The 17028-nt window shown below is 40.7% G+C and overlaps 1 protein-coding gene across 3 annotated transcripts in view; it reads right to left on the bottom strand.

Moving 5' to 3' along the window:
* The window catches only part of taf2 (TAF2 RNA polymerase II, TATA box binding protein (TBP)-associated factor), a 98312-nt gene that overhangs the window by 35782 nt on the left and 45502 nt on the right, over positions 1-17028 (bottom strand). For all 3 annotated transcript variants that reach the window (XM_034173896.1, XM_034173894.1, XM_034173895.1), the window contains exons 17-21: positions 9414-9540; positions 5236-5361; positions 3671-3811; positions 1464-1574; positions 99-292 (exon numbers count right to left, since the gene is read on the bottom strand). In XM_034173896.1, the coding sequence (XP_034029787.1) occupies positions 99-292; positions 1464-1574; positions 3671-3811; positions 5236-5361; positions 9414-9540 (699 nt within the window). The remainder of the gene's footprint in view (positions 1-98; positions 293-1463; positions 1575-3670; positions 3812-5235; positions 5362-9413; positions 9541-17028) is intronic.

The raw sequence follows: 17028 nt of genomic DNA on the forward strand, positions 1-17028 counted from the left end.
AGTCAAGAAAAACAACACAACCTTTCAGCTAATGTGATTTTTTTTTTTTGAAAGAGTGTTTTTCATCAGACTGAGAATAAAAACATTTGGAAACAAACCTGACAGTGATGGTGTTTCTGAAGCTCGGCAGAAGTTTCTCCATGTTGAGGAATCTGGTGATTTCCTCCAAGATGAAACGGACGTCTGTGTTTAAATTGTCCACGGTCCTCACCTCATTGTTGATGCTGATTGCCGGAGTCAGAGAGTTGGTCAACGCTTCGATCAGCTCAGCACGGTAGTAGTTATCTGAAAACTGAAGCCAGATGAGGACAAAATGAAAATAAGTCAAAGAGCAAAAGACTGAAATCAGAGAAATGAACACATTCATGTATTCATTGTTCTTCTGCAGGTGTTCCGTAACAGATATTAAAATATACAATACTTCATCTTAAGACCACAAAATACTTTTCATAACTCTTTTTTCATTTATTTTCCGCTGCTTATCCGAGTCCAGGTCACAGTGGCAACAGAATCAGGAGCTCATCCCAGGGGAGGTGATGGTGTAGTGGTTAAGCATTGAGCTTGAGACCAGAGGATCCTCGGTTCAAATCCCAGCCCTACCAGAAAATCACTAAGGGCCCTTGGGCAAAGTCCTTAATCCCCTAGCTGCTCCCGGTGTGTCGTGAGCGCCTTGTATGGCAGCACCCTCACATCAGGGTGAATGTGGGGCATTATTTGTAAAGCACTTTGAGCGTCTGATGCAGATGGACCAATGTTATATAAATGCAGTCCATTTACCATATTACCATTACTTACCAGATCCTCAACCAAGTCCTTTAACTCTTCCTGGGGGGATTCCAAGGCGTTCCCAACCCACCTGGGAAATACAATCCCTCCAGCGTGTCCTGGGTCTTCCCTGGAGCCTCATTCCATTTAGACGTGCCTGGAATGCCTCTCTAGAGAGACAACCAGGATGCATCCTCACCAGATGCCCAACGTACCTTGGCTGGCTTCTTTCATTGTGAGTCCTTCCTGGGTATTTGAGTTTCTCACCCTGTCCCTAAGTCTAAGCCTGGATGCCACTCAGAGGAACCTTATTTCCATCACTTGTAATCATCAATGATCTTGTTCTTTTGGTCATTACCCAAAGCTCATGAGGATAGGAGTGTAAACTGACGGTTAAATCGAGCGCCTCGCCTTCTGACTCAACTCTTTCTCCAACATGATGGTGCAGTACAGCGGCTGCAGGACCTCAGACGCAGTTCTGATCATTCTATCGATCTCATGCTCCATCTTACCCCCACTCATGTACAAGATCTGCAGATACTTGATCTCCTCCACCTGAGGCAGTAACTCTTTATAAAATGATAAATTAAGGTTTTAAATTCTGTGTAGAATAAAATTAAAAACAGAACAAAAAGGACATACTGTGACCATCTTTGGTTCGAGTCAGTCACACAGTCCACAGAAATTCGGTTCCTTACTTTGTTTTTTCTGTTGTCGTTATACTTGATGAGGTCGAGGATGAAGTTCAGCACTTCTTTGGGACAGAGGTTCTGGACATCCCTGAGTAACGCCATGGCAACTGGCATTGTCTGACATGGTCAACAAAGACAAAACAGCAGCTCAGAGGACAGCCTAAATAAGAAGACAGTTGTCACCAGTTCATGTTTGTGCCTTCATCCTGCTGCAGGCTGAATCTGCTAAGATGCCAGCGTACTTTAACAGAACTGTGCAAAGTGTTAGTGTACAGTAGCGTTCAGAATAATAGTAGTGCTATATGACTAAAAAGATGAATCCAGGTTTTGAGTATATTTCTTATTGTTACATGGGAAACGAGGTACCAGCAGATTCAGTAGATCCTCACAAATCCAACAAGACCAAGCATTCATGATATGCACACTCTTAAGGCTATGAAATTGGGCTACTAGTAAAAAAAAAAAAAAAGTAGAAAAGGGGGTGTAGTAGTGTGGCATTCATTCAGTGAGTTCGTCAATTTTGTGGAACAAACAGGTGTGAATCAGGTGTCCCCTATTTAAGGATGAAGCCAGCACCTGTTGAACATGCTCTTTGAAAGCCTGAGGAAAATGGGACATTCAAGACATTGTTCAGAAGAACAGCGTAGTTTGATTAAAAAGTTGACTGGAGAGGGGAAAACTTGTACGCAGGTGCAAAAAATTATAGGCTGTTCATCTACAATGATCTCCAATGCTTTAAAATGGACAAAAAAACCAGAGACGCGTGGAAGAAAACAGAAAACAACCATCAAAATGGATAGAAGAATAAACAGAATGGCAAAGGCTCACCCATTGATCAGCTCCAGGATGATCAAAGACAGTCTGGAGTTACCTGTAAGTGCTGTGACAGTTAGAAGACGCCTGTGTGAAGCTAATTTATTTGCAAGAATCCCCCGCAAAATCCCTCTGTTAAATAAAAGACATGTGCAGAAGCAGTTACAATTTGCCAAAGAACACATCAACTGGCCTAAAGAGAAATGGAGGAATATTTTGTGGACTGATGAGAGTAAAACTGTTCTTTTTGGGTCCAAGGGCTGCAGACAGTTTGTGAGACGACCACCAAACTCTGAATTCAAGCCACAGTTCACAGTGAAGACAGTGAAGCATGGTGGTGCAAGCATCATGATATGGGCATGTTTCTCCTACTATGGTGTTGGGCCTATATATTGCATACCAGGTATCATGGATTAGTTTGGATATGTCAAAATACTTGAAGAGGTCATGTTGCCTTATGCTGAAGAGGACATGCCCTTGAAATGGGTGTTTCAACAAGACAATGACCCCAAGCACACTAGTAAAGGAGCAAAATCTTGGTTCCAAACCAACAAAATTAATGCCTTGCAGATGTGAAGAAATCATGAAAAACTGTGGTTATACAACTAAATACTAGTTTAGTGATTCACAGGATTGCTAAAAAAGCAGTTTGAACATAATAGTTTTGAGTTTGTAGCGTCAACAGCAGATGCTACTATTATTGTGAACACCCCCTTTTCTCCTTTTTTTTTTTTTTTTACTAATAGCCCAATTTCATAGCCTTAAGAGTGTGCATATCATGAATGCTTGGTCTTGTTGGATTTGTGAGAATCTAGTGAATCTACTGGTACCTTGTTTCCCATGTAACAATAAGAAATATACTCAAAACCTGGATTAATCTTTTTAGTCACATAGCACTACTATTATTCTGAACACTACTGTAGTTTGGGTAATAAAGGAGCATCTACATTACTCTTAGTTTAGCGTTAAATGAAAGAAACACTTTAAGTGTTCAAACTTGAAATATTTTCCCCAAATCCTATTCCTCCCACCACCCGACAATTTTTATTGTGAAATGCTTAACATAGACAAACCAGCTTCAAAAAGAAGAAAAATCTGGATTTTGTCACTTGAGCAGAGTTGTTATTCCACTCCCTGTCAACAGGAGTCAATGAAGCTTTAAGTTGGCTGCAGTTTGTGACTTTTTTGGCGATTACGTGAATTAACATTAAACGCTGCAAATGTCTTGAAGTCATCGCTTGCTGAAGATGTATTTGATTAAGCAGCAAGTGCTCAGAAGCAAAACCATTTCTCCTGTAGCAGCGAAAACATTGCATAACCCCCCCAAAAAACTGAGCTGTGCACGCCATGCCAACAAACAACGCTCTGCTTCTGTGCACGTCTACTGGAGCCTGTCCTACCTTCTGCAGAAAGTAGCTCTGGAAGTTGATGAAGTTGTTGGTTTTGACAATGTTTGGACAGCTCTTACAGCAGAACATCCTGGTGAACAGTGACTTCATCGCCGGCGGACCCTGCCACGTGCTCACCATGGCGTTGGCGATCTGCAAAGTTTACATGAACAATCAGCAGCTGCGGACCTGATCCATTCACACAGACAAACAGGAATACTGACAAACACTAGAGGGCAGCACTCTGCTTTGCAAACATAGATGCTTTTGAGACGTAACACACACGCAAACACACACACACAATTTCCCTCCCCCCCAGCAACACCGGCCAACCAAAACTCCGCTCAGCACACTGATGACTCATCTATGAAGCTACGAGACAGACAGAGAGAGAGAGAGAGAGAGAGAGAGAGAGAGACCACACAGACGCTCAGGGAACTGTCGACTTCATTCACGTCAGTTAAAACCAGACTCTGTCACTCCACTACGTGAACAAGATGTCGATTACGGGATCAAAACCACCGCTCACTCAATCTAAAGGCTCAACTTCTTGTCAACAAAAAGCTCCTCAATAAACTCCAAGACTTTGGATGACCCAAAGTGGAACTTTCTGGAAGAAATGGGCAGCAGAGCGGCACAGTGTTTCAGCCTGTTTCCAGACCGTGGTTTGGTGGAGGGACTGGTTTTCCACTTGGTGTAAACACATGCACCCACAGTCTGATCTCAAGCTCACACAGTTTCAGTGAGATGATATGAAGGTCAGGAAGAGCACTGGATTTCAAAAATAAACACATACGATGCTCAATAAACCCTCCGATGTGGAAGAATCTACAGAATAATCTCAACTCTGTTCCTACAACTGCATTTTTCCTGAGCAGTTACACACCACATGGCCCTGTGATTAGCATAATGATGGCTGATTGGTTCCAACTGAACCTTCAGGGAAGAGGGTGGATGTGCACAGATGACAGAAGGTCCACAGAATTCCCCCTTGTTCAAGTAAGAGTGAAAGATGACAAGAAAAGCAGCTATAACTCATTTAGCCGACACATTAGCATGAAACGTGATGGACACGTTTCCAGTTTTCTTGTCATATAAGGCATCAGCAAGAGCAGCCATATGTCATTTTGTTGTTGGGGGTTCCCCCTAATGTCTTCTTACTCCACACACAGGGAACAGTTGCTATATTTAATAATCATCTACAGAATGTTCATATAAACACAGGTGCATTTTTCTGTCACATCGTGATATTTGGAATATCCCATAAGAGCAGATTAAACGTTCCTCACGGAGAGATATAACACTGGACCCCAACACGTGCCCAAATGGGTTTAATATATTCCTGAGTTTTCGCTTGACCTTTAACGGCCTCTGCTATATGTTTACACACAAAACTCAAAAAAAGGCTTATGGATTACAGAAGTAGTTTTTTTTGTGTGAGATGATCCCTGGTTTAAGAGAGAGCTGAGGTTCTACCACATCAGAGCAAACTCCTGCCCACATCTTTAGTTTTTTACAATCTATAAAAATCACAATGCTTCGGTGCTGCTGGGATATAAAAACACAGCAGGACATACTTTGGCCAGACAGAAGCAGGCCTGCATGCGGACTTTGTAGAAACACTGTTCCTGTTCCAGGATGTCAGTGAGAGCCAGTCTGGAAGGAGGAGTAGGAAATTTCTCCAGGGCAGAGATGGCCTCCTCCTGGAAAAAATAAAATAAAAATAAAGCTGACAGACACTCCTAATGACAGCTGTGTGCTGAGGCTCACAGAAATACCCGTTGGAAGGAATTTGCAAATTTATTAAAGATTCTTGATTCTCTCACATTGCATTTTTTGACAGTTCAGTTTTATAGACTGGAAAGATGCGATTTCTGGATATAAGCCATGGTATTGATTTATTGATGTACTAGAGACTTACATGTGCCAGAAAAAAAAAAAAAAAAAAAAAGAGAAAAAGCTAAAATAAAAAAATAAAATAAAAAAAAAAGGCGTAACAGTACATAAAATCATGGCTTGGTACATTTTCAGTACAGTAAAACAAGAAATATTTCTTGTGAAATGTGTTTCAAACATAAATGCTATTTGGACTCCAGCACAATTTACAAATGTTTTTCCCTTTTTGTTATGCATTCTCTGACAGATGTGACTTACAAGCTAAAAAATACGACACAAAAAGCTTTGACAGATAATTTGATAACTCAAGGTCTTGATTATAATAGCAAACTATTGTATTTGCTGCGACTCATTTGTTGATAGTAATAATTCTAATAATATTTTTATCAGACTTTTCCGATATAAGTCCGGTAAAGTAATGTTACAGGGAAAAAAAGTCTGACTTAGGTCTCAGTCACACGGCAATAGCTGAACAAAGGATAAAAAGTCAAAAAGTCACAAATCATCAAGGAAATGTGGACGAATGATCCTGTATCTTCCCCATCACTGAAAAGCCTGCAAATCAAAAGTACAAAAAGGAACAAAACAAAACTGAAACTTACGAAAGAAAACCAAAGCGAACGTCGACCTTGACGCTTTAAACGGAATCAAAACAAAACATTCACAATGATGTGACTTACAGCGGGTATGAGACAGAGCAGAGCCAGCCCTGTCCTTTTGTCTGCAGCACCTGCAGGTGCGTGATTGGGTTGTCTTGACAACAGGTGAGAGATGTTGTTTGCCTTCACAATGTGTGGGCACACGCAGGCGAGCCACACACGGCTGGAATGTGCGTAAATAGTTAAAGTAGTTGATAAATCGTTCTTACCGCTGTTGTTTCTGTTTGACAACGTTGCTTTTCATCCCAAACATGTTACATTCAGCCGATCGGAGCTTTAGTTATTGATCCGTATATCGTCAACCTCTGTGCAGCACGTCAGACTTGGGAGGTTTGACGAAGTTGGACAACAGTCAATCTAGAGTCCCTTAATTGAGAGAGTGGCGTCAACTCAGAACATGCCCCCACTTTGGGTCCAACTGTGCTGAGCTGCTGAATGAACCTTTTATGTTTTCAACATTTTTTTTAATCATTTAACTACATACAGCAACACATCCAGGTACAGGATCTATCAAAATAAATATAAAAATAATTAAGCTATAAAATTTGCATACATTTACATTTATGATGATTTATTTAATTAATTTAAAGCCTGACTTATGCTTCTGCTGCTCTGTAACTCCGTGTCATGACGTCAACGTGGATGACAGTTTTAAAGTTCTCCATCTCTGGATTCTGATTTATTTTGGACTAATTTAACCCTCAAAAGCTTTTCTTTCTACAATCACCACTTCCAAAAGGTAAGCTGTACAATTTTCTCTTTTTTCAGACTCAGTGTTGTAAATTTGCAGACTTTTCTGACAAACGTATGTGATCCCAAAATGTAATAAGCGTGCGCACTGCAAAAACTATTAAAATACACTCAACAAAAATATAAACGCAACACTTTTGGTTTTGCTCCCATTTTGTATGAGATGAACTCAAAGATCTAAAACTTTTTCCACATACACAATATCACCATTTCCCTCAAATATTGTTCACAAACCAGTCTAAATCTGTGATAGTGAGCACTTCTCCTTTGCTGAGATAATCCATCCCACCTCACAGGTGTGCCATATCAAGATGCTGATTAGACACCATGATTAGTGCACAGGTGTGCCTTAGACTGCCCACAATAAAAGGCCACTCTGAAAGGTGCAGTTTTGTTTTATTGGGGGGGGATACCAGTCAGTATCTGGTGTGACCACCATATGCCTCATGCAGTGCAACGCATCTCCTTCGCATCATCTGTGAAGAGAACACCTCTCCAACGTGCCAAACGCCAGCGAATGTGAGCATTTGCCCACTCAAGTTGGTTACGACGACGAACTGGAGTCAGGTCGAGACCCCGATGAGGACAACGAGCATGCAGATGAGCTTCCCTGATATGGTTTCTGACAGTTTGTGCAGAAATTCTTTGGTTATGCAAACCGATTGTTCCAGCAGCTGTCCGAGTGGCTGGTCTCAGACGATCTTGGAGGTGAACATGCTGGATGTGGAGGTCCTGGGCTGGTGTGGTTACATGTGGTCTGCGGTTGTGAGGCTGGTTGGATGTACGGCCAAATTCTCTGAAACGCCTTTGGAGATGGCTTATGGTAGAGAAATGAACATTCAATACACGAGCAACAGCTCTGGTTGACATTCCTGCTGTCAGCATGCCAATTGCACGCTCCCTCAAATCTTGCGACATCTGTGGCATTGTGCTGTGTGATAAAACTGCACCTTTCAGAGTGGCCTTTTATTGTGGGCAGTCTAAGGCACACCTGTGCACTAATCATGGTGTCTAATCAGCATCTTGATATGGCACACCTGTGAGGTGGGATGGATTATCTCAGCAAAGGAGAAGTGCTCACTATCACAGATTTAGACTGGTTTGTGAACAATATTTGAGGGAAATGGTGATATTGTGTATGTGGAAAAAGTTTTAGATCTTTGACTTCATCTCATACAAAATGGGAGCAAAACCAAAAGTGTTGCGTTTATATTTTTGTTGAGTATATGATGGGAGACAAAGGAGTGAAAGCAGAAAAGTGTCAAATAACAGCCTTTGTGTTTGATTTAACAGGTGCACGTCAGGCTGCGGGTCCGAGTCTGAGCACGGTGTGAAAAAATAAATGGGCGGGTTTTTAATCACAGAAATGACTCCGGTCCCACTTTCCTCAGATCAGCAAGTGAGAGAGCCCTGAACTTTAATTTGTACCCGTGTTACTGTGCACATCCAGACTGCTTGGAGTTTTTAATGGAAATACACCAATTGGATGGGACATTTTATCCGATGTGAGCGAAAAATCCATTATACAAAATCCGTTATATAGAGTGTTTATTACATGGAAAATACAAAAGCTTTGGGACTTTTTTGTCTGGTGACTTGAGAGTATCTGGTTTATACAATGATGGTTTAGGTGAGTTTTACTGTACATGGGACTGAACAATATATTTACCTCTCAAAGCTTTGACAATGAAGTTGCTTCCATCCCACATGGCTGACTTTATTTTCCCAAATTTTTCTTCTGTTCGGATATGAAGGGAATCTATACATCTTGAAGCCCTTGTTGTGTCTATTTGTCCATCCAAACACACAGCAAGCTGGCATTTTCAGCAAATAAATAAATAAAATAGCTGGATTTACATGGTACAATGGCACCACAAGTCACGTGACTTTTTCACTTCATTTTTTTTCTCTCCGACTCGTCATGTTGCTACTCTCTGAATTAAGGGACTCTAAGTCAAATGGGATGCTGACATTACGGAAACTATGCAGAAACAAAGATGAAAGATGGTTAAATGATGCCTCCCAAAGTCAATGCATGTCCAGATTTCTTGTTTCGCTCGGGCTTACTGTCCTTCGTTAGTGCCGAGTGACCGGGGCTTTAAGCAGCTTAAAATGTGCTCCCTCCCTCGCTGTTTGGAATCTATTTCACCACCCAGGTAACTAACCTTTCTTGAGTGCAGCCTCTGTTATAGAACAGTTTATACAGCAGCAGGGTTTCTAATGCTGAATTATGTGAGATGGTTAGTTATGATTGTTACATATAACTTATTTTTTTCCACTGGTCACCTCAGAGTGAAATGGCAACTTATGATTGGACATCAGCGCAAATATGTGGTCACAGCAATTTTAACATTCCACAGACACACATTACATTGGAATAAATATGAAAACTAAAAGCTCCACCTGTTAGATAATACAGGTGTGTGTGCAGCCTTGTACCATGAGCTCACCTGCGCTATGACATCCCGCTCAAAGCGCAACTGATACTGCCACATGAAGTCCGCTTGCTCAAACTCCACCTTCCTCAGAATGGACATATCTGGATCAATACGGATCCAGAGGAGAGGAGAATCAGCACTGCAGACAAAAGAGGAGGACAGAATGAAGGAACCAGAAATGACAGAACTTCACACAACCAAAATCTTTGGACCAGCGCCGTGATGAAAGCCTCAGTAAACAGAGACTGACGAGAACCACAGGACCAGGAGGACGCTACTCGGTGAACTGCACCACACTTCCTGTTTTTTTTGGGGTTTTTTTTAAGAAAACGTCTGTAAATGACTAGCAAACTATGACAAGAGGAGTTCACACAGCGTGTGGGAGTGAGACCTTCAGATTGATGTGAGAGCGTGGTTGTCACGGCGATTATAAGCTAGAACGAGGTATTAAAGAACACCGTCACGCCAGGTCACCCCGATTCATTCACACATAAAATGGGCGAGTGTGTGAATCACAGGAATGAAGCTGACAGATGCAAGTGGATTTTATTCAACACCCCTGAGTCACTCTAACACTCTGTCATGCTCTCTCCATTGTTTATAATCACACAACAAAAACACATTACACATTATTTTCCACAATGGCTGTCACACAATAAAATGTAGCCCAGGGTTCTTAGCAGGATTTTTTCTAAGCGTAATGGGATGGAAATTTCACCTTAAAAAGCCAGAGGTCCAGGGGATGATGCTTAGGCTTCACACCCCCCACCCCCCCGAAGCTTTTGCATTATGGGCTTATAAAGGGCCTTCTTTTTTAGTATAAATATACCAAAATCTTAAGTCCAGAAGAGAATATCTCTGCGCTTCAAAATGTGAGGAAAGTGTCTCCAAAAACTCTACCAATTTGAGGCTGAAGCTGCAGAGGAGACCTTCGTCTGGTTATATGTCACCTGTCGTCTTTGCAAACTCATATCTGCTGCTATGCTTCTATATAAAACGAAGTCTCTTTAAACAGAAACTATTTTATTATTTGAAAAAAACTTTCCTTATTTTAACATTTAATGAATAAATCATTAAACATGTCCATGAAGTCAAAATTCAGTCAAAAAGACATTTGCACAGGAAGAAGCCCTGCCCCTTGTGTGCATACTTTTAAAACATACACAATCACTAGAACAGCGAAATTCATATTTTCCTAATTACTCTGTTCTGATTACAACATTAAAAGCAATCACATAGTCAATAAGGATGTCATTTAATGTTGAAATTACTAAATAAAAAATGACTTAATCATGAGGTTTATGTCACATCATTGTTCCATCATCTCCTGTTGTGTTTATAATAAATATTTACATTTGTTTATGTAATTTATTTATGTCTGTTTTGCTGGTTGAAATGCCGATATGAATGAAGGCATCTACCAGACTTAAATGTACACATTACTTTTCATGCTATTTTGTCTAAAAATAAATGTCCAAGGTTCATTATCATGTTAATCAAGAAATCATCTCACCTGAAACAACAACAGATAATCTATGGTTTTAATTTACAGACAAACAGCAAAGATTAATAAAGAATCTTTTTTTTTTTTTTTTTTACTGAAAACTATTTTAACTACAAGTTATTTAATATAAGAAAAAAACACATAAGGATTTTCTTTAATAAAATGCTGTATATAAATTGGCAGTTCTGATGTTCCAGACACACGTCTACACTGTTCTGTTTTGGCTTGATGCCTTGTTTCTTTTGGCTTTAAAGTAAGGCTGTAACAACAATTTAAAAAACAAAAAACACTATGGCTTTATTTCACAAAATTTGGCGCTCGAAATGCAAGCAATAGTGTTTCAGGGGGTTAGAAATTTAAAAAATCTTCTGAGGGAAGCTGGCCCGGTCTCCTCTATCCTGCAGTGCTTGGTGCATGTCTCGCTGCAAGGAGAACTTTAGCGGCTGTACCAGAACTTTTCCCATAGCTGCGCAACGATCCACACCAGAGGTATGCTTAAGTAACAGAAAAAAAACCCAAAAAAAAACCAACTGTGGTGTGAAACAGCAGGCAATTCTCTTTTTTGCCTGCAATAACAGACGATAGTCCGGTAGCGACTTTAATCAGCAGAAAAGTGAGTCACGATTGACATCTTTAAATGGGTTTGACTGAGGTTGATAGAAAAAAAAGATCATTTCTGTTCTTCTACAGAAATAATTCTCATTTTCCCACTAAACACCCTTGGAAACAGCGTAACAGCCAAACTGCAGTGTAATTTTTTTCAGGCAGCAGCGCAATGGGCTGTTACGCTGTTATAATGCTGGCGAGAACCCTGCAGCCCAGAGTGATTTATATCAAGACAAAAGACATTTTAATCCATTGCACCGACAATTCAAATAAAAGTTCATGCATATTAACTATAGCCGTGGGAAGTGGGGCTGTTGAGGCTGCAGCACCCCCTGCTGGAAAAGTGGACACGATAGCAATCCCTGCAAGATGACAAAAATATAATAATGAAGTAGGTATTAAAATATTTAAAGCTCTTTTGCTCTTATTTACACACAAATGTAATGTTTGATGAGCATTTTGAGAATAACAACCAATTCTAAATAAGTGTTCTATCTGGTAATGTCTGTTTTTATTTCAATGTCTATTGATTTGTTGATGCTGATCGTGTACAGATGAGGACAAAATTATCAGCCCCCCTATGAAATTTAAAGATTTCTTCAAAATTTTCCCAACTGTTTTTTTAGCAGAACAAGGGATTTTAAACACAGCATTTCTAAACATCAAAGTTTTATTTTGGATGCTTGCATTATTTTACTTTGCACACAGAAACAAAATTATTTCACCAAAAACAAAAAGTACCAGGGTCCAAATTATTAGTCCTCTTGAGAACTTACCTTTTTGATTGAACCGTAGCACAAATCACTGTTGTGCAATGATGTGCTTTAACTTTGTGATGCTCAAAGCTTGTAAAATCAAGTCGGAACTGAGGATTATTTTCCAATGTGCAGTATAAAAACTTTAGTAAAAGTCTGAGCTGTCACTAGAGAAAGCATCAAAAGAAATCAGCTTAGACTGAAGAAAAAGAACTGTTGATGCTCACAAACCAGGAGAAAGAGTTATCGCAGTGTTTCCAAGTGTCAAGAACTGGAGTGAGACGTATCATCAAGAACTTCAAAGAACCACAGAGAACAGAAAAAACCTGGCAGAGGGAGAAAGACAAAGATTTCAAAGAATCTGGAACAAAAACTAGTGAGAGACGTGTCTAAAGACCCCAAAACAACTGCCAGGATATGAGTGAATGACATAAGGGCCTTTCAGACTGCACGCTTCATCCACATCAAATGACATCTCCCCTTATGTCGGTTGCGCTACACACTGTGGGGGCGTTCAACACGTTGAATGCGGCGAGGGGGGTTAATCCCTACGTCACACTCTGGCTTTTCCACAGCTCGAAAAAGCAGCGCAATCGCCATCTTGGGTTCACGTCTGCCAAAACCACATTAATGATGGAAAAAACAGCAGTAGGACGAGTCTCCCATCACCCTGCTGGGATAAGCTTTTTTTCAGCGAATTTTCGGAGTGATGTCGAGCCGAGGGAGGACTGATGACTTGGTGGTATCGATCAAACAGCGACAGGGGTCACAGCCACATGGAGCAGCTGGGTTCAGGCTACATTCAGGGGCAGAGCGAGACAATGCAGCCGGGGTTATGGAGCAGACCCACTCCATCTGAAATTCTTCACTTTTGGATATGTGCAAACACCCAGTTTGACCAACGGAGCTTAATTCTGCAAATTTGTCTGAGGTGAGAATTTAATGCTTGGCTAATGTTAGCTTAGCCGTTTAGCTGCAGAATCACAGTCGAGTTGAGTGAATGTTTTAATTTATAAATGGTTCCGTTTATCTTATTTTTACCAAATAAAGCTACAGCTTTTTTTTTGTTAGTTCTGAGACCACAAAAAAAATTCAACTTTAAATAAGTGATTTGGGGGGGGGTTCCAGGGTTTTTTCTTTTTTGTTAACTGTTTACTGTTTCTTTATATTTTAAGAAATATTTTTTTATTTGTTCCACAATCAGGAACATTTGCTGTGCAGGCAACCTACACTCAACAAAAATATAAACGCAACACTTTTGGTTTTGCTCCCATTTTGTATGAGATGAACTCAAAGATCTAAAACTTTTTCCACATACACAGTATCACCATTTCTCTCAAATATTGTTCACAAACCAGTCTAAATCTGTGATAGTGAGCACTTCTCCTTTGCTGAGATAATCCATCCCACCTCACAGGTGTGCCATATCAAGATGCTGATTAGACAGCATGATTAGTGCACAGGTGTCCCTTAGACTGCCCACAATAAAAGGCCACTCTGAAAGGTGCAGTTTTGTTTTATTGGGGGGGGGATACCAGTCAGTATCTTGTGTGACCACCATTTGCCTCATGCAGTGCAACACATCTCCTTCGCATAGAGTTGATCAGGTTGTCAATTGTGGCCTGTGGAATGTTGGTCCACTCCTCTTCAATGGCTGTGCGAAGGTGCTGGATATTGGCAGGAACTGGTACACGCTGTCGTATATGCCGGTCCAGAGCAACCCAAACATGCTCAATGGGTGACATGTCCGGTGAGTATGCCGGCCATGCAAGAACTGGGACATTTTCAGCTTCCAAAAATTGTGTACAGATCCTTGCAACATGGGGCCGTGCATTATCATGCTGCAACATGAGGTGATGTTCTTGGATGTATGGCACAACAATGGGCCTCAGGATCTCGTCACGGTATCTCTGTGCATTCAAAATGCCATCAATAAAATGCACCTGTGTTCTTCGTCCATAACAGACGCCTGCCCATACCATAACCCCACCGCCACCATGGGCCACTCGATCCAAAACATTGACATCAGAAAACCACTCACCCACATGAAGCCACACACGCTGTCTGCCATCTGCCCTGAACAGTGTGAAACGGGATTCATCCGGGAAGAGAACACCTCTCCAACGTGCCAAACGCCAGCGAATGTGAGCATTTGCCCACTCAAGTCGGTTACGACGACGAACTGGAGTCAGGTCAAGACCCCGATGAGGACGACGAGCATGCAGATGAGCTTCCCTGAGACGGTTTCTGACAGTTTGTGCAGAAATTCTGTGGTTATGCAAACCTATTGTTTCAGCAGCTGTCTGAGTGGCTGGTCTCAGACGATCTTGGAGGTAAACATGCTGGATGTGGAGGTCCTGGGCTGGTGCGGTTACACGTGGTCTGCGGTTGTGAGGCTGGTTGGATGTACTGCCAAATTCTCTATGGTAGAGAAATGAACATTCAATACACGAGCAACAGCTCTGGTTGACATTCCTGCTGTCAGCATGCCAAATGCACGCTCCCTCAAATCTTGTGACATCTGTGGCATTGTGCTGTGTGATAAAACTGCACCTTTCAGAGTGGCCTTTTATTGTTGGCAGTCTAAGGCACACCTGTGCACTAATCATGGTGTCTAATCAGCATCTTGATATGGCACACCTGTGAGGTGGGATGGATTATCTCAGCAAAGGAGAAGTGCTCACTATCACAGATTTAGACTGGTTTGTGAACAATATTTGAGGGAAATGGTGATATTGTGTATGTGGAAAAAGTTTTAGATCTTTGAGTTCATCTCATACAAAATGGGAGCAAAACCAATAGTGTTGCGTTTATATTTTTGTTGAGTAGAAATACAGACACACTTCAAAAACTTCCAGTGATGAGCTGAACACCATGAAGTCCAGTTAGAAGAAAACATCTCTGCTCTTCGAAATGGGAGAAAAGTGTCTTCAACAACTCCACCAGAGGTCAAAGCTGCAGAAGAGACCTTCATATGGTTAAATGCCCCGAGAGTCCAGCAAACCAACACCTGCTTCTACGCTAATAAAACAAAGGCTCTTTAAACAGCAACAATTTTATTATTTTTTAAAAAGCCGTTTCATTTTATATTTGAACATTAAATGAATGCGCAGACGGTTCTGGGTTCAAATCCCACCCCTGCCACATTTCTCCATGTAATGTGGAGTTGCGTCAGGAAGGGCAACCGGCGTAAAAACCTATGCCAATTCAACATGCAGATCCACCTTGGATTTGCTGTGGCGACCCCGAGTGCAAAACAAGTGAGCAGCCGAAGGGACTTACTATTAAACATGTCCATGAAGTCAAGATAGAAGAAGCCCTGCCCCTATTGTGCATAATTTTAAAACATTCACAATCACTAGTCAAATACATATTTTAAAAATTACTCTGTCCTGATCACATTGAAAGCAATCACATACTCTGAGGATGTAAGTAAAAATTGAAATGACTCAACTAAAAAAATTATTTCATCAAGAGGTTTATGTCACATTAAGAAATTCTAATTAACAATCACACTGCAGTCACTGTTACATCATCTCCTGTTGCATTTATAATAAACATTTGTATTTATTTACGGTGTCTCTTCTTCTGGTTGAAATGCAGATATGAATAATTTACCGGACTTAAAATTGTACACATTCATTTCGATGCTGTTTTATTTGTCTAAAAATAAATGTCCAAGGTTCCTTATTTTCAGTGGTGGGCACAGTTCTGCTAATCCGCTAATTAGCGAAGCTAACTTTTTTGTTAGTAGATTAGGTTTCAACTAACTTCAAAAACCATCAGCAGACCAATTAGTTTTCACTAAATTTAGTTTTGCTAACTTTTAGTCCGCTAACGTTTTTTTGCTGGCATAGTAAGTAAGTAAGCAAGCCGAACGGTCAAAAACATTTGTAAACCCTAAAATCACACGTTAGTTCCTGTCTGTTGTGTTTTGCAGCAGTCACGCAGCTGAGCTCAACCCGACTCCAGCAGAAGGGACCTGGTTACCTGGCTGGTACAAAAAAAGTTATTCACATTCACAGCATACAGTGCTCCTGACATGAGCAAAAGGCATAAACAGAAAAGCAGGTTTGACTTATGGTTTGATTTAAAAACCAAACTAATTCCGGAGAGTTTACTGATGTTAATGTTAACTCTGTCATTATCACAAATATCTTTTAGTTTTAAAATAATGCACTAATTCTGAAAGTTTGAGCATTAAAACTCACAGATGCCAAAAGGCATTATGGGAAATTGAGCCTCCTCATCAGTGCTTGGTTGGTTCTAAAAAACCAATACATGTTACAGTAACTTGTGTGTTGGTTTCGGGAGGTGATGGTCTAGTGGTTAAAGCGTTGGGCTTGAGACCAAAGGATCCTCAGTTCAAATCTCAGTCTGACTGGAAAATCACTAAGGGCCCCTGGGCAAGGTCCTTAATCCTCTAGTTGCTCCCAGTGTGTAGTGAGCGCCTTGTATGGCAGCACACACACATCGGGTGAATGTGAGGCATTATTTGTAAAGCGCTTTGAGCATCTGATGCAGACGGAAAAGCGCTATAGAAATACAGTCCGTCCATTTATCAACTTTTCAGTTAGTGGATTAGTGGTTATTGAAGCTAACTTTTTGATTAACTGTGCCCAACACTGCTTATTTTGTTAATCAAGAAATCATTTAATCTGAAACAACAGGTCAGTTATGGTTTTAATTTACAGATGAAGAAAGGTTTCTAAAGAATCTTTTATTTTTACTATTTTAATTACAAGTGTTCTTATGTAAGAAA

This window comes from Thalassophryne amazonica, chromosome 7, assembly GCF_902500255.1.
Source record: "Thalassophryne amazonica chromosome 7, fThaAma1.1, whole genome shotgun sequence".
In the NCBI taxonomy this organism is placed as follows: domain Eukaryota; kingdom Metazoa; phylum Chordata; class Actinopteri; order Batrachoidiformes; family Batrachoididae; genus Thalassophryne; species Thalassophryne amazonica.